The 18,212-nt window shown below is 51.4% G+C and overlaps 1 protein-coding gene across 1 annotated transcript in view; it reads left to right on the forward strand.

Moving 5' to 3' along the window:
• The window catches only part of TXN2 (thioredoxin 2), a 7,704-nt gene extending 4,428 nt beyond the window's left edge, over positions 1–3,276 (forward strand). The window contains exon 3 of the mRNA XM_009708365.1: positions 2,533–3,276. Within this exon, the coding sequence (XP_009706667.1) occupies positions 2,533–2,649 (117 nt within the window). The 3' untranslated portion in view covers positions 2,650–3,276. The remainder of the gene's footprint in view (positions 1–2,532) is intronic.
• The last annotated feature ends 14,936 nt before the right edge of the window (positions 3,277–18,212 follow it).

The following is an 18,212-nucleotide window of genomic DNA, read 5'->3' on the forward strand; positions in this document are numbered from 1 at the left end:
TTCACATGCGCTGCCATCTGCCCTTGGCTCTTAGGTGTCCCAGCTTAGCATGAAGTGGGGACACATTTCCTGCGACTAGAAACGTCCCCGGTGCCCTTCCCCGTCTGGTTATGCCCAAACAACAAAAGTTGTTTCTCTGGGGATTCCTCCTTTTATCTAACACCTTTCATCTCTGGTTGTGGCCTTTCTCTGCTGCTCCAGCCTGCTCCTGACCTCTGGCCCCAAGAGCAGAAAGGGAGAAGGAATACTTTTGTTTAATCTGCAGTCTCTTAAAATTTTTTAGATTCATCTCTTGCCTTGGCCTGTTGACCGCACACATGGCCACTGGGAAAGGGCAGCCCCTTCTGAAACTGCTGCGGGTGGGCGGCTCAGGAGAGCTGCTGGATACGGGGACGGTCGTTCATCGGCGGAGCTCGGTCCTGTGTTATGCCTCATTCTGAAACCTGGGTGAAATTCTTCCCCCTGCTCCGTTGCGTGGCATCCAAGCTTGTATAAAAGCCGCAGTTTCAGATGGGAGAGCGTTCCCTCGGTACAAGTGCTGTCAGGAATAGCCTGGATGGCCGCGTTTGTTTATCTGTGTGGTCAGCGCTGATCAAAAGCAGCCTGGCTTTTTCCTCTAGAAATCCTCTTGAGGGAGAAGGGTTTGTTTAGGTTCAGTGCAGATGGGACCCAAAAAAAAAATGAAGGAGAAAAAAAAAAAAAAGGCCCCAACTTTGCATTCTAGAAATTCCCATGACATTTGCTTCTCAAGCAGCAAAGCAAAGTACGTGCTCCATTACAGGGCTGCCCTTGCTGCAGCTAGCAGGAAGGAAGCCGTTAAAAGCGTTGCATTTTCTGGGCAGAGGCAGGTTGCTCAGTGCCCCTGCTTCTCACCCAGCTCTGCAGCACCAGCCCCAGACCTGCCACCCCTTCCCGGGGTTTGCTCACCAGCACGGAAGGGGGAAGAGATGGAGGGATCGAGGCTTTGTGAAGCTCCTGGGTGTGCTGGTCAGCATGCAGGGCCCTGTAACTCGGTGTTAGCTGCTTCTCTGTAGTGCTTCAAGGAGTTGCTGGTTCCTCACCCAGGCTGTAACAGCCTGATGCTTGCTGGTGCTGGTTGGGCACGCTGGTTTTTTGGATGGAGCTGGGGCTGTTCGTTATTAACCCACTTTGCAAACCAGAGAGAGGCTCAGTGGAGCTTTGCCCTTCTCAGGGAGGGAGAGACCAGTTGAAGGCAGTGCTGGTACTGCCCTTTCTCACCCCTAAAATCACAAGGGAGTCTGTTGGCAGCACCATCACCAGTGCTGGAGCCCAAACCCTCCGGATCCACTCCCACCAGTCACTAGGAGGAGCTGAAGATCGTGCCTTGCAGCAGCCCCGGCGCTTCCATCCCTTCAGAAGAGAGACACACAAGCTCTGGAGGAGAGGCTGCGGGGAGCCATACTGGACTGGCCGGGTGGGAAGGAAAGCACAAAATGTCCTTTTCATCTCAGGCTCCCGATGGGAAGAAAAGCCAGCCCTTCTGGCGGGTTTCCCGAGGAAGGATTTGCAGATCCTTGCCGGCAGCGGGGCTGGCAGAGCATGCGGGAAGGTCCCGCAGGCTGGCAGGGAGGCAACAGGCGAGATAAGGACAGGCCGTGTTTTCAGGGAGAGGCTTTGCAAAGGTAAGGGCACCGAAGCTGTGGGGTCAGAAACACAACCAGATCTCTCACCGCCGCAGCTCTCTGAGCTTTGGTTGTTCCCTCTCTTGATGGTGTCCCTAGGGTCTCTTCTGTCGCTGGTCAGCTGGCAAGTCCCTGGGGAGTGTTGTCATTTCCACTGCTGTTCTCTTGGATAATCGCCAGAAAATTTTGTTCTGAGCTAAAAAAGCAGTGTAACTGCCTGCTGGCTCTGGTCAGAGGGACTTTTTCACTTCTTACTTAATCGTCAGGGATCTGCAGTGGACAGCCACTGGTGTGTGACCAGCTAAACCATTGAAAATGGGAGCAGAAAAGGCAAGATGGGTTGGAGGGGGTTGTTATTACTGTGACAGGATGGAGCAAGAAATCTGCCTGTGGGGGTGGGACCCTCCTTCAGCTCTAGTCCTGTCTGGAGAAGAACACAGGTCCAGTCTGATAACATCCTGGCCATAAAATGTCCAAAGGTCTTCATGTCTGAGAGGTGTCCTGGTGAAAGACTGGGTTTGTTTGCTTATGATAGGACAAAAGGGAAGGAGAAGACAAATTTGAACTGGAGAGGGGGGAAGAGCTTTGCCTTGTTTTTATATTAGCTTTGGTTTTGTCCTTAAAATTTTGGGTCTCATGTAAACTCAAAAAAACTGCTCGGCCTTGACTTGAGCAGTGCGACGTAAATCACTGCAGAGAGGAGGCCACAGGGAGAGGAGGAACATGGAGCTCAGCTGGCCTGTGTTTTGCGAGAGGACGTGTTACCCTTGAGCAGCATACACTCAGCTCCCTTCTAGCCACTTCTGTAGAGCTGCATTTGGGGCCCAGGTCCAGCTGGGCTCCCCACAGCCTCTGCTCACCTGTGTCTCCTTGTTTCTCTTGCCCCCAGGTGTCAGCGGTGCCAACCGTCCTGGCTATGAAGAACGGAGACGTTGTGGATAAGTTTGTGGGGATAAAGGACGAGGATCAACTGGAGGCATTCCTCAAGAAACTCATCGGAGCCTGAAGTAAAAGGGCGGCTGTACCTCTGCCTCTGGACACGTCCACGTTGTGCATTCTTTGCTTGGGAGAGCTGAGGGGCACGTGAACTGCCTGCCTTGTACAACCTGGGGTTTTCTTCTGCTTTGGGGTTTTTAGGAGATGGACAACGTTGTAACCCTTCCCTCCCACTCCCCCTTCTCTTGAGCAGCAGTAGTTGTAAAGGGTGCTGAGGAGCAGGGCTGCTTATTCTCAAAATGGGGAATGCGGCTGGAATTAGGAGCCTGTGTTTATCAGCAAAGAGCTGACGTGCAGAGCTGCTGCTGCTGAGTTAAGAGGAGGAATGTTTTTCTCTTTGCCTAGCATCTGATAGCCCAGAGCAGAGGGCAGCTGCTCCCTGCAGGATGTGGGTACATACCTGCCCTGGGTGGGTTTGTTTAAAGCCGAGAATGCCTCTGCCTTGTCTGTGAAACCTGTCTCTTTGTCCCTCTGTCCTCCTGTCGCTGGGACAGGTACACCTCCTCCACAAATCTATGGGCTCCCGTCATAATTTTATAAGAGAAAATAGAAGTATTTTATGGATCTCCTTTTGTAGGTCTGTAATAAAGAGAACTTTATCGGTCACTGCTGTTAGCTGGGGAATAAAACTTGATTCTCAGAAATCACAGGGAAGTCCCTTGTCTGTCCAGAGGGGTGAGAGGGAGTATCAGCAGCACAGTGGCTGGTTTCTAATGATGGGTCGGGAGAGCGCAGGCTATGACTTGATCCCTACGGAAAGGTAATGTGTCAAAAACCAAACAAGTGGATTACTTTGTCAGGGCTTTCAGTGCTGCTTCTAGGAACCCCTTTGGGTGCTGCCGGATCGGGGATGCTGGAGGAAGGACTCGCCTCCTGTGCAGAGAGGAACAGCGGCTCGCTGCGCAGAAGGAACCTGAGCTCTGCTCGCTCCCCCCATGCTTTTCTCACTCCTTTCCTGCCCGAAGAGCCTGAGAGCCTCCCTCTCCCTTACTGAATGATTAAATCTGCTCACACAGGTGAGCCCTGCCAAAAGGCAGTCTTTTGACTTTAATTGCCCTGACCTTTAGACTAAGGGAGGCAGTTGTGTGCTTGTATCACCAGCAGCCTTCAGCCTTTCCCATCTCTTCCTCCTCCTCCCCATATACACCTGTTTCCAGTCAACCTGGCTTCTAAGTGCTCCCAGCCTCCTCGTGCACTTGTAGGCAGAGTACAGCACCAGGGCTGATGCCTACTCTAATGCTGAATTCCAGTTTGTTTATCTAAGCCGCATGAGAACATTGCAAGTGTTTTAATAACCACGTACAAGCTGCTTTTTTTTTTTTTTTTTTCCTTCTCAGCTTCTGTTTCGTTCAATCACTCTTAACTCTGCTTTGGCTCTGCTCCATTTCACCTCCCTGGCATCGGTTGTTACAAGCAGTGAGGTAATTTATTTTTTTTTTCTGCACCTTTGCAATAACAATTTATGACCTTTGAAGAAGCAGAGGAGTGGCGATCCACATCCTGCGTGTCCTGCTGCAACCGCAGTGCTGCAGGCATCACTGCTCTGACCTGGTTCCATCACCTGGTGACAAGATGGTGCTGGTCCCCCAAGATGGGTACCTCCTCGTCCGGGCTGGGCTGATCTCACCCTGACGTGCTGCTAGAGGCGATGTCACTGGGATGTAAGTTGGTACAGAACTGTTGGTCAGTTACAATCAGAAAAAAAAGACTTTTTTTTTTTTTATTATTTGGGAGACTACAGAAGCTACACTGCTCATGTTCTACTCATGTTTCAGGCCAGGCAATTTCCCCTGCAGTGTCAGTGGTCCTGCCCTGTAAACACTTCTAGTAAAGACTCTCTCCGTTTTCCTGCATGAGCAGGAAAAGTAGGGGAACAGCGTCACGCACCTGACAATAGTCAACTTTCATGCTTCACCATCCTACAGAACAGGAAAAAACACAGTGACTTTGCATTGTGTAACGAAGGGGCAGTATAAATAATCTATTTTATCACTTCCTTCTAAGGAAAAGTGGAGCTAAGGTGCCATTTAGCTATTAAAGTGCCAGCATGCTTTAGGGTGCATTATGTAAAAGCAGTAACTGTTCCTTTGAGATAAATGCTGAAGACCTGCACATGTGGTGCCCTGTGGAAATCCTTCAGAAACAGCGTAACGGGTGGAGGGGAGAAAGGGGTTTGGGGGCAGCTTGAGATTCCCTGAGCGCTTTGCACAGTTTTCACCACAGGACTTAAAAGTGCAAGGATGTTTTCGGTGGCAGGATCTTAATGCAGCTCCCTGTTTGCTGACTGCTGGGGGAGGCCTCAGGGATTCCCACAGCTGCTGTTAATAACAGAGGAGGTACAAGCAGGAAGCACTACCAGCGGTGTATTTATGGAGTGGTTGCATAGCAATTTGGATGCCACCTGAATATAACGTTGGTCTTTCCTGAGAGAAGAGAGCTGAAGCAATAGGTAATTCCTCAGCAGTAGCTACTTTTTCCATGTCAGCTGGGAAAATGTTTCCTCTCTGCTTGCTCCTGCAAGGATGCAGTTGGTTTTTCCCTTTTGGAGTTAAGCATATCAAATGCTCCTCTGATCTGTTCAAAATTTGCTCTCTCCTGCCCAAGCCTGCCTATATTACAGCAGCTTTCTCAGCTTCTAATGTTCCTGGTGGTTATTTTAAGAGGACATGGCTGTTGGTGCCTTCCCAAGGGGAGCAAAGCTCAGCTAAACCCACTTCTCCCTCCTCAAGTATGTTCTGAACCCAAGGCCGAGATCCCCCCAAAGGTCAGGCGCAGTGCCTCTGTCCTCACAGTCTTGTCCAAGGCACCCGATTCCAGGCAAGCGGAGATTTTTCCATTCGTTTCTCTTGGCTTTACACTTGCATCGAGCCCTAAGGCAGCTGCTCCTTTCCCCAAGATGTTTGTTCCTGCCTGCTGCACTCCACGTTAACCTCCAACTGCTCTGGGCCACGGCGAATGCCTGCAAGGAGGGAGAGCTGTTCTACTTTCTCTGCTAGCGATGCTTTGCCAATTCCAGCTTCACGTGCCGGTAGAGGATGGAAAATTCAGGTTGTCTGGCTTGCAGCACGCGGAGGGCTGTGTATATGTGGTCCTCTACAGTTTTGAAGGGGACGGTTTTGGCTAGGTTTGGCCCCAGTGAGGTCTGGCCTCAGAAGCTCAACCACATTGACAGTAAATCCTTTGCTTTATCAACGTATTATATGATTCCTTCTGTGCAAAGAACAAAACAAAGACCAGCTCCATGTCAACAGGGAAACAGCTGCCACGGACACTGCCGTAGGCAGGCAGGGCCTTTCACCATCCCGGCCAGGCTGTTTGCCCTAACAGTTTGTCAATCACTTTGAGCTCCCCCCCCCCTCATTTTTCTCAGCTAAGTAATTACAGGATTCAGACAGAATTGGCCATTAAATTCCCCAACGCTGCAAGGCTGTTAGCAGCAGGGTTAAGCTCAGCGTTGTTTAAAACTGTTGCTGAATTGCATTAAGTGCTCACTGTGAGTTTTGGCTTCCTGCAAGTTAAAGAATAACAGCTTGCACAGCTGCAATATCCTAAGTAATAAAAAGATAAGATAAAAATACCATAGGCTCAACTTCCAGACCTAAATCAAACTCGATCACCTGTTACACAGTCCCGTCCTCGTTACCTGCCCCTGCAACCCACCCAGGCTCAAGTCCATCATCACACGTGGGTGCCTTCCTGGCGCTCTTCTCAAGGACACGGGGTGCGCTTGTGAGCTTTGTGGTTTCTCTGCCTCTACAGCTTTGTAACTTCAGCAACACTTTCCCCCTTAAAACCTTTCTCAGGCAAAAAACAGAGGCTGCAAATCATGGCGAAAGTGGTAGCCGCAGACTGGGCGCGATGCCCAAGGGGGCTGTGCTGCCCCATGCCTGGTTGGTTTTTTTATCTCAACATGCATTCTACCATCCAGGGAAGGATGGAGGCAGGAGCAGCAGTGGAAACCCCAAATTTCTTACACCCAGAGGAGCCAAACGGGTGGAAACCAGAGACCTCCAGGGAGAGCTTGAAAATGTGGCACCCCACATCCCAGTGGGGATGGAGCAGAGAGAAACCCTGTGGTTGCCTTCCCGGCGGCAAGAGGTTCTTGCTGGGCAGTGAGATGGGGGAACCGGTCCCATGGGGAGAGGCTACAGGGGGATGATGGAGCTGCTCGTGCCCCGTGGGCAGAGGAGAGCTGACAGCCGCGGGCAACAGAGCAGCACCCAACCTCCCGTCTGCCCGCATCGACTTCCGAGGTCCTCAGAATCCAAACAGCCACAATAAAAATGCACTAAAATTGACTGGGTTTTCTCCATGGCCTGCAGCTTCTGTGAAGTAACATTCCTGTACGTGTATATGTGTTTATCCAACCCATACTCTTGTTCTCTGTTGTGGAGAGTGCCAGGAGCTTCTGGGGTTCACAGATGACCCCAGCAGCCGTAGCTGCTGACGGAAGAGGACAGGAGCCAGCCTGCTCGCTCTCCCACTCAGGACAAGGCTGAGCTCCCGGCACCCTTCTCACGCTACTCATCCCTCTGCTGCTGAAGGCACCCCGGCTCCATCTCTCCTAGGAGAGGAGGAGTGGTTGAGCAATACTGAAAAACAGGAAATTTTTGCAGTGAGAGTCCTCAGAAACATCCACTTCAAGTTGTCCAGAGGGTACAAAATGCACCAGAGATTTCGGTGGTTTCCGGAGACGATGGTGACCTCCAGCCACCCACGTGGCTGCAACTCCTCCATCCCTGTCCCACGCAGCTGCCAGCGAGAGGGTGTTTGTCCCGGCCAGCTCTGCACATGTAGCTTCACGGCCTCGGGACGGAGAGGAGCTGCATCCCCCGAGGTTACTTTCTTGCTCCATCATGAGGCAATAACGTTTCCCCAAAGCCATGGGTGCAGGGACTGCTCCCTTGCAGGTGGCTTTGACCACACTGCAGCCAGCGGGTGACGAAGGCCCTGGGCCTGGGTAGCACAGCGGCTGTGATGGAGACGGAGCACCGTACTGCATGCAAGCTCCGGCACGCCTGCCGGTATTTATATAACATCATTTTGCTATAATCTGGCTTTTTAAGTAAATTATCAAAAAGCTCTTTCTGTTCACTGGGAACCTTTTTTCTTTCTTTTTTTTTTTTATTTGACTGCAAGTTTCATCTTTCAAAGCTCGGCTAGTTTTGAGTGATGCTGAAAAACCCCATTTGCAGTGGCTTTTTGTTCCGTGTCGGTATTGTTCAGCCAAAAGTGGTTGTTTTGTTTTCATCCTGGCATGGCTCAGGAATGATTGCATGGTCTGAGCTCAAACTTTCTAAAAATACTCACCCTTGAGGAGAGATCTAGCGTGGCAGCGTTCAGACCCAGAGATTAACGCCTTGGAAAAGCGCGGCGGTTTGAAAAGGAAGCCGATGGCAGCATCCTGGAGCTGCAACACATGGCAGGCGGAGAGGACCTGCAGAGAGCTGCGGGTCTCTCTGGGGTGCCGGGACCCAGGCACAAGGGAAGTCCACGCAGAGCCTGCAGAACCAGCCCAGGGGAAATAACTGTCTGCGGGGAGGCTATCGGGTGACTCAGAAGTCATAAAGAAAAGCACTTCTTGCTGCTTGGAGAAGCAAGGCTGAACGATGAGCCTGCTCCCCACCAGAGGTTGGTCTTCGTAACCACATCCTCTTGTGGGAGCGTGAGACAGGCGGCTCCGGGGGGAGGGAGGGTGGCAGGGACTGAGCGGAGCAGATCAGGCATATGACAAATTGCAGGAAAGCATGCGGGAAGCTCCTTTTTGTCCTTCCACTGGCTGATTGCAGGAAGCTCCCCAGGTAACGGCTTTAGCAGCTGCTGGGACAGGAGACCTCATTGTTCTGCGCTCGTGTTTACAGCCATGCCAGTTTTTGGCAGGAAGCTGCAAGACAAAACCCTCGCGTTCTTCTCTCTCACTCACTGGGTTTGCTCTCAAGGGGCTGATCCTTCAGCTTAGCTCTTCCAGCTTTGCTCACCGCCTGAGGTGGTCCAGCTTCCCCTTCCCAGCCAGGCCGGGTCCCATGCGCTTTACCCTAAGATCCTGGCAGGACCATGGAGACTTTTCATAGAGCTTGGGCAATATTAAAGGTTGCTGCTGTCACACTTGCCACTGCATTGCTAATGCTAAACCGTGCGGTCGCGCAGCACATCAACCCCCTTGTACCTGTCTGGGCCCTGGTTAGTTCCCATTCCCCTTTCCCTGGCCCTGGGCTCAAGTTCTGTTCTCAGTTTGGGTTTTCTTGGTGACACTCAGAGGAAGCACGTTTGGGGTTTTCTTAATCTGCCTGGCGTTGAAGAGGAAGGCAGAAGCTGGCAGCACCCTTGAGACAAAACGATGTGGGAACACGAGGGACCCATCGCTACTGGTCTCAGTGGAGCCTGCAGCACAGAAGCTGGCAGCATGTGGCCGTGTCCACGAGCAAACTCCTTAGGTTGCTGTCATCTCCCCGGCGATGCCGTGCCTCCCTGTGACACTGTGCCCAGCCCGTGGTGGCCAACTGCACACAGCGGACCCAAGGGCACGGTTTTCAGTCTCATCTTCTCCAGTCTGCAGCCAGGGGCACGGCAGCTGAGCCCTACCAGCATTAAATCTCTTGTTCCCTTGCCTCCTTTTTCCTTCCCTCCGTGGTGTTTTATACCGAGGCCGGGAATGAACCCTCATGTCATGTCATGTCCCCTCCAAGGAATCAACAGGCTGCGGCATTTCCGTCGAGGGCAGCCGTGCGTTGGAGGCTACCGGCAGCAAATCCCCCCACCACGGGGCTGACGGGGCAGGCGGGTTGGTGTGTCACCGGCTCTGCTAAGGGGTGTCAGCCGGGGTTTTGCGTGGAGCAGATGCGCCCGGTGTTGTAATCTCACCTGGAGAGCACCTGGCTGCAGTGTTCACCCCCCCGCCATCCTCGCCTGCACCCGTGATCTCATGGGGTTTTGCAAGCGCTGGCTGGGCACAGCCAGCCCACGGTGGGGCAACTGCAGGGACGGCACAGAGCCCAGGGTGATTCAGCTGGGGAACCTCTCTCCCAGCTGAGCCAGGCTTTATTCCAGTGTCTGCTGGTGATGGATATGTCTACAAATTGCAGGAGCGCTCACAAACTGGGTCTCCCCAGCACTGCTGCCCCTTTGCCCCCCCAGCCCAGCATCCCGGCCAAAGCTGGCTCCCGCCACGGCTCCTTCCTCTTTGTGATGCTGCTGCGCACAAACAGCTGCATCGTGTCAGCCCGACGGGCTGCGCCGCCCTGATAAATGACCCGATTCCCGAGAGCGGGGATGGAGCTGCCCATGTACAGCTCCCTAGACTGAGGGGAGGGCAGCGGATGGCTCTGGGGACCTCAGCGGGCATCTCATCTGTGCCTCCCACCAACACCATGTCTGCCGGTGTCTTCTCTTGCCATACATACAGCGGTACGTGTAGCACCCAGGCTGTTTAAATCCCTAACCCCTGCTTCGCAGAACAGGCTCTCCCCGGGCAATAGGCTTGGGGGGTGACTGGCAGCGCCATTGGCATTTTGGAAAGCTGTGGCTGATTCCTTGGAAAACGAGTCCTCAGAGGCTGAGCGCCTGCAAATGGTGCCCACACAAAGATGAAGGAGGGGCAGCCTCCAGTCGTCACCCATGGGCACCTATCCGCCCCCATGAGCTCGAGCTGAGGGCACTAGGAAACAAAATGCTGCCTAATGGGGGGGTCTCCTGCCCCATTTCTGCCCCGGCCTCCCCTGGCTCTGCCCTCTTCCATACCGGGGCAGGGGGATGGGACAGGAAACCCCTCATTATTCAGGGCTTGCTAATTAGACGGGAATGTTATCTCCAGCCCAGATGTCAGCTCTGATCTCCCTCTAACCTTCTTCTGGAAATCAAAACAGACACAACTCTCTTTGTTTTAAAATAATAAAAGTAAGCATTTGGGGTGAAGCAGGAAAACCTGGCCCTAGGGGTACGGCTGGGGAGGGAGGAGGGCACGCGACCAGATAAGCCTGGTGAGATACTGGTCTGCAGAGCTGGGAGGGACAGGCCACCGTGCCCTGGGCAGAGAACAAAGTCCCATGGCTTACGGTGGCTGTGCACGTATTTTGGGCCCTCTAACCTATATCCAGCAGTGGTGGCGCAGACACGGCTTTCCCCCAGCTGGTACCAGTAGGTCCAGAGGATGGGGAAGGTCAGCTGAGTTTATATTTTACCTCACTGCCTTGCTTTGGGATTTACCAAAGGGTCTTAAAAGGAGTTGTTGATCCCTGGAACGAGCTTTGACTTTCAAACCTGACCTGACTGCCTTTTGCTCATCCCACCTAGGGCAGTCCCCAAATTATTTCTGACTAACGGGAGCTGGGTGACAGGAACAGCTGGTGATTCTTGTCCTTGGCTTGTAGTAAAAACTTGATTTATCACATTTCTGTAATAACCTTCTATAGCTGGGGAGCAAACTTTGTCTGATTCTGAACTGGGCCAGTCTTTTGAGCACCTCACCCTACGTTAACCCAGGCTTACATCTCTATTCCTCACAGCAGACTACATTGCTTCGCTTCCTCTTCTTTGTAAGCCCACAGCTCTGGCTTGGAGCTTAACACCGAGGAGGTCTTTACCTGGCACCCCTTGTCCTTCTGTGTCAGACATCCAGGCACCCTGGGCTGCAGCACCAAACTCCTTATGAGAGACGTTTGATGGCAGTTGTTGCTGCAAAATGAGGGGTGGATGTGACCGGTTGAGACCCAGCACTCTCGGGCTTTCTCATTCTGCTGCAGCCTCTGTAGCCGCTGATCCAGCCCTGGCTCTACCCTGCCCAGTCCATCTACACCGCAGGAACCACAGCGTGGCCCGCACTGACCTGCTCCAAAGCCCCCTCTCCAGGGACTCCTCCTGATGGGGTTTTCAGCTGTGTAAGGTGGACCTGAGCCGCACACTCAGCACGACAGCACAGAGATGCCCTATTCCTGCCTCCCTCCTTGTCTGCAGATCACGCCCATGACCCAGCTGTCAGCCTTGTACCTGACACCTCCTATCTTTGCAGTGCATTTCCCCCATCCACAGCCTGGAGCTCATCTCAGCTTTCCCCATTTCCCATCTTTTATGAAGACTTCAGAGGGATTGCTCATCACGCCGCAATCCTGATATTGCAAAAGGCACCGCTGATTTGCAGTTACACATCATTTTTGCCTACCATTATCCCCAAGACAGCAAGCAGGCAAAAGTTTTGAGGTCGCCCTTCTCACTTGGCTCCTCTGAAATCACCTGCTGGCCCACTGAGTAATGACTGTTCTTTTTTACGCTCTGAAGGTTGTGCCTCACAGTTATGACATCAGAGCAGTGATGCATTGCCCTCCGGCAACATCACCAGAGCAGAACATGATTTCTGCTGTCTTCCAGTCCTAGCTACCGCCTGGTACACCCTGTCTCCTCGATCTTCAGGGTTACTGAAGCAGAGTAATAGCTGAGAGGTGAGTAATTGAGAAGCTACCTGACCAGATTTAGACCTGACTGTAAACATCTTCTCTGATAACAATGGGAAGGAGGATCTGTGCCTGCTAAGGTGCAGAGCTGCTGAAGGAGAAGGATGGTGCACAGACATCCCTGGGCAGGCATACGGACGGCATTCACGCAGTACCTGCAGTACAGCTCTGCTCACAGAAATCGGCACAGCTCCCCAGACTTGAGTGAATTTGCACCCATTTTTAATGACGTAAACTTCTGAGCCAATATTTACATGATAGGCGGATGCACCGACTCCCTGTGTGACACTGTGTACACACACTGACATACGCTGGTACGGTGCACGCACACCCCAACAAACACAAATACTCGTACTTTTACAAGTAGGCAAAGACCTGTGCTCTTCCAGAAGGTGAGACGGACAATTCCTCAGGCTGCTTCACGACGGTCCTTCACATTTGCAAGAGGAACATTAAGAAACTGGAGCAACTCCAACGGAGGAGGATGAAGCTGGCCAGGGGGCTGGATCATCTGACACATGAGCAGGGGCTGAGGGAGCTGGGTTGGTTTGCAAAGAGAAGAGAAGGCTTGTGAGGGGGGATATCTAACCGCTGTCTTCTATTACTCAAACAGGGTTATGCAGAAGGTAGAGACAGATTGCCAGAGGTGGTCAGGAAAACGACAAGAGACAAAACCAGAGATTGTGGATTTCCCATCCTCAGAGATTTTCAAAACCCAGCTGGCTATGGCCCTGAGCACCCTGACCTAACTTTAAGGCTGGTCCTGCTCCGAGCAGGTGGTTGGACTGGAGACCTCCAAAGTTACCTCCTACACTAAACGATGCTGTGACTTTGGTAATCTTACATGTTTGACAACAGGATTCCTTAATTCAGAGTCTGATTGCAACCATTTGCATGTGGGATGCTATAACAACCCCTGTGACCAGCCACACAGCTGGAGTAAATTAATTCACGGTATCACTGGAAAGGAGGCTTTCTCACCTCTCCTGGGCTGAGATTCCCTCATAGTTTCTGATCAGTTTATGCCTCGCTGACCATGACCATACATTTCCAGCTCTTCTCTAGCACCTAGGTAGTCAGGCGTACCAAGGAAATGATCAAGCTGGAAACATCTCTCTTTAGGTTCAAGTTTGTTTCCAGCTGGATCAGTGTCATCTGGGACAGGCAGTAGGAGTGTGAAGATCAGAGGAGAGAGGGGAACGACCCCTCTTCGGGAGCTGCTCAGACTTGGGTTGGCTTCACGCAGTCATCAAGCCCCAAACCTGACCCTTGTGAGGCTGAGGAGGGACATCATGTTCCACCCTCACAGGTTCACCTAACTCACATCACTCATCCCAGGAGGGAAAGGGTGCACAGCTTCTTTCTTGGACCACAGCCAGCCTGCAAGCAGATAAAGGGTGGCTGTTGTGATAAGCTTAGGAGAGGGAGGGATCACATGAAATCACTTCCACCTGTGAACCTCTCCCACAGCTCCTGCCCCCCTTGGCTCTTAAAATATGTGGCTTGAGAACTATAAAAAGTCAGTATGTGGTAGGGAGGGTCATTACCTCTGGCAGCTCCTGGACCTTTGTGCAAACCTGGGTGGCTGAGAACTGGTAAGGCCATGTGGTAGCATCCAGCCTATTCAACCCTGTGTTTCTGCGATTGGATCGTAGCCACAACTACAAGAAGTGTATTATAGAGGAAGCTCTCAGCGCCTGTTTCCTCTCTTATAAAACAGAGATAACTGCCTCCTGGAGTGCTAAATATGACTGTTTTTGGTAAAGATTGCTGAGGGCTGGCTGTCAGCGTCTGTTTTGTCCTCTGGAAGGTCAGCCTTCTGCATCTTGCAAGCGGCACGGCTATTCCCCGCCTGCTGCTCCTTCCCGACACACACCAGTGTTCGCAGAAGGAGGTGAGTGCTGTGACATAATATTTTAAATTTTTTTTTTTCCTCCAATTGGGAGAAATTGAGTCACAGTGGGATGATGTCCTATAGGCTGGCAGCAGGCCCAAAACCAGAGTTACAGCCTGAATCCCTGTTCACCGTACCCCCCGCTCCCCATCCCAGCCACCGTATGCATGTGGCTTAACTTTTCATGTCCTTGGTTTGATGAACTTGCGTCAGGAATTTTATGTGCATAGCAACCTTATCTGATGACAGCGACATTTTTTTTTTTTTAGCATGTTTATGTTTGGTTTTAATTGTAAGCAGTTTCCAGTGTAGTTCAGCTGAGTGGATCAGATGGGGTTGAAACATGTAAGAACCCAATGCGTACACTGGCAGCTCAGCCAGAGATACTGGGGGGGGGCTTTGAACAACATCCAGAGGCAAAAGGATCTGCAATGGAGTTTGTGCACCAGATTTGCCAGCTGCAGCCTTTCACACACTCACTGACAAGCAACACTGGGGGGGCCGAGGGGAGGATTGTTTGTTTTTTTCTTTTCTTTTTTTTTTTTTTCTTCCGGTTCTCAGTACCATCACAACCAGATGGGAATAGGTTTCCCACGTCGGATGCGGGGGACTCTCCAACCCAGTGCTTCCAGATACCCACAGCATTACAAATGCAGACACTTCTGCTTCACCACAGATCCAACTAGTAGGAGGTATGGGGGAAAAGGGGAGAGGAGCTGGGTCGTTTTGTAGTTTGAAATTTAAACAGCTGGATTCAGTGAGGGTTCCCAGGGTTTTTCCCGGGAAGGAGGTCAGCAGCTTGTGCAGGCAGATAGCCTGGGAGCAAGCATCAGGAGTGCCCCTTGAGGCTCCACCTCCGCAGCTCTGTCTCCAGTGGAGCACTCTTGCCCATATAAGGTTGCAGTTGTCACAACGAAAAAGAGCCATAAATAGTTGTATGAGCATTACCTGCTTCACTTTGTGCAAGACTGGGCACCTTCCCAAGTCAGACTCTTCCTGCCTGCAGCTTCCAGCACTCTCCTCCCCGCTCCAGCTCCAGAAGGGCAGCGTTTCCCATGTCTCTGCTCACGGATGTGCAAGCCCAGGCCACGAGGTCCAGCTTCTCCAGATGCTCTGCCCTGCACAACTCCTTGCCTTGGACTGTTCAAAGAGTAGAAAGCCTCCTCCTTGAGACTTGCGTTACAAAGTGCTGTGGGCGGGGGGCTGCAGCTCACATGCCTGTGTGCCTTTCTTCAGCAGCTCATGGGCCAAAAGTTTCCCTAGTTTGAAGGGTGGCACTTTCATTTTTCAATTGAGAGCGTATGTACAGGGGAAGGTGTAGGAGGAGAAAGAAAAACAGTACAGCAGAGCAAAACAAGACGCTAGCAGACACTGTAAGCAGCTCTATGGAAGATGTTCCCGCTTGCTTCTTTTCCAGGCTGTGAGATCCCACAGGAGGGGATGCCCCCAGGCAGGGGACTGCATGAGAGGGAAGGAGCTGTGCTGACCAGCATGTAGGCAGGAATCGCACCACCTTGCTGAGCTTGGCCTTAATCCCATAGCATGGCTGTGGCACTTCTCTTGTGGGGTCCCCTCCACCCTACCCAGCCCCAGGGGACCTGAGGCACACAGGGGAACATGGTGGGGGAGACTTAGCCATGCCGTGCAGCCCCTGCTGTTCGTGTCCAAGGAGGAGGCTGTCCTCAGGGTCTTATGCTTGGCATGTAAGCCTTTAAATGGCCATCTTCCCCCATCTTTTCTCTCTAGGAAAAAAAAAAAAAAATCTTCTGAGGGCATACTGCCCTTTCTGAGATGCAGTGTGTTCCCATGGGGAACACCTAAATGCAGAGGAGATTTTGCTGCCTCCTGGAAGGAGAAACTTATGATGAGGAAGGCACTGTGGGCTGAGCAGCAGCAAAGTCCTAGACCAGCAGTCAGGAGGCCTGGTGTATCTGCCAGACAATTATCTGCCTGTTTCCTGATGTGGCTGAGTTTTACCCCTTCCCTCCCTTCTCAATTTTTCTCTAACTAATGAAGCAATTCATTGTCAGTGCATATTTTAAGCACTGACTCTCTTGGTTCCTGTCTTAGACCCAGCAGACACTTCCCAAAAGTTTCCTGTGGGCCCCAACTACAGCAGCGTAAACATTTTCCATCGTGTGTGAGGTAGCCCTGTGCTGCTATGGGGTCCTCGGTTCCCTGACTTACCTGGTCGGATGGGGTAGTATCCTCTACCCTGGGACCTGCTGCAGGCATTGGGGCTGGTCTCAGCCTTTCTCTACTTCTGATTGCTCTCTTACACTGAGTTTGTCTGGTCCTTTTGAGCTTGAAAGCTCTTTGAGGAAAGCAACAGGAGCTGATCTTGGCTTGAGAATCAGTCTGTGCTACTGAAACGCCATGAGAAAGGAGGACTGTGGTTTGATGTGCAGCAATAAAGGGGGGAATGCCTATCTTCACTAGACTATCCTCAGTCTCTTCCAGAGAGGAGAGGCAAGGTTGTTCCCAATGAGAACTGCTATGCTTGGGAAGCTGCCACTCAGAATTATGAGTTTTCCCCTAGACAGTCTGTTGCAGGCCTGCTGGCAGGCCAGGAGACACAGACCCTGTTGGGACTGTAGCTAGAGCCCACATAAACACTGCTTCCCTGCTTGCTGGGCAGCTCCTTGGACGCAAGGGCAACCTTCAGGGAACACAGATGTAGCCCCACATCTACGCTTGAATATCTGGGTGCCTTCTATGTTGTAAAGGTCTTAGGCAAAGACCTCTATCACAGGCGACAAGGGGTGTGTGACACTGACTGGAGACTGAATCATAACGTGCTTCTCCCAATACTGTGGGTTAAGAGCCTCGCTCAACCTTTCTCCAGAAATTCAAGAGAACAAGGTTAGAGAGCAGCAGAGTGAAAGGTTTCATGCCGATACAGGGTGTAAAACATTCACTGTTAAGATGGCAGTTGTCCTTATAGTACAGTTTTTCATCATTGGGATTACCTCTTTTTGAGGCAGAATGACTGCCCCAAGCCCCTGGGTTTCTTCGTTCCCTTGCCAGGAGGCAGGAGGAGGAGGAGGGGGACCAGTGCCCGGGTGGGGACAGCTCGGTGCCAAGAGGTGAGGTCATTGCCATCGGGATGAAGCGTAGAGTTGGCAGGGAGGAGGGCAGGGGCCTCTCCCTTCCCAGCTGTTGTGTGTCTCTGGGTCTGAGCAGCCAGCCAGGACCCTGGCAGGCAAAAAGGTGTCCTGCGGGCTAAGCAGGGCCCTCTTTTTAAAGCAAACTTTGCTTTGCAAATGGAACGGATGGAGAGGGTCTGGAGGAACTCCAGCTCGCAGCCCCTCTCACTTTCCTCCGTTTCTTCCTCCTGCCGGGCTGAGGGTAGCACTCATTTCAGGGCACGCAAACCCAGATCAGATTCTTTCCCATCCCCAGGCATTTAGACCCAGAGTCACTTCCAGGGGACCATAATTTAGATTTTCAGTTTTAAAGGAGACTTTACAGTGATCTGAAAAGACCTTGGGCTCCTGTATCCTGAAGAGGCACAAAAAAAGGCATCTTTAAGCCCTTCTAATTATATCACTTTTTTTCTCATGCTTTACATATTTTCCTGCTTGGTGTTTTTTTTTTTTTTCTAATTAGAAGACTAATTTTAGAAATTAGTCTTGTCCATCCTGGAAAACTAATAGAAAATTAGTAAGAATGCAGTAGCATGAAAATGAAAGTAAGCCTGGGGAAAGGCAATTGTTTATAACTGAGGGGTTTTGTTAACTCCTGTGCCTAATTAACACACTACAAAGGGGAGCCTTTGTTGAAACTTCCACACCCTGCTTTCTCAATTAAGGTGCAAGAGAGATCATAATAAAAACAGCTTGGAGACAGCTGGTATGTCCCCTAGCAAAGCCAAACCTGATTTAGCATTCCTTAAATTAAAAAAAAAAAAAAAAACACAACAAAACCCAAACTTACACATACCTTCCTTTCCTGCATATGATTCTTTTTTCTCCGTGTAATGCAAACCTCTTTCTCATGGATTCCTAGTAGGAACAAAACACTTAAATTATGATTCTCATTGCTGATGTGTTTTCAGCCCACAGGAAAAAGGGTCTGGGATGATTATTTTCAGGGTTATGGTGGCTGTTAGAAGAAACTTTGCAGGAAAGCTGAATCATCGGGTGAGCATCTTGTTTTCATCTTTTTGTGTTTTGCTATCCCACATCTAAGGGGCGGCTTATGAAAATTCAAAAGGCTTTTATACATGTACATTCC

This window comes from Cariama cristata, unplaced genomic scaffold (assembly GCF_000690535.1).
Source record: "Cariama cristata isolate BGI_N322 unplaced genomic scaffold, ASM69053v1 scaffold14149, whole genome shotgun sequence".
Lineage (NCBI taxonomy): Eukaryota > Metazoa > Chordata > Aves > Cariamiformes > Cariamidae > Cariama > Cariama cristata.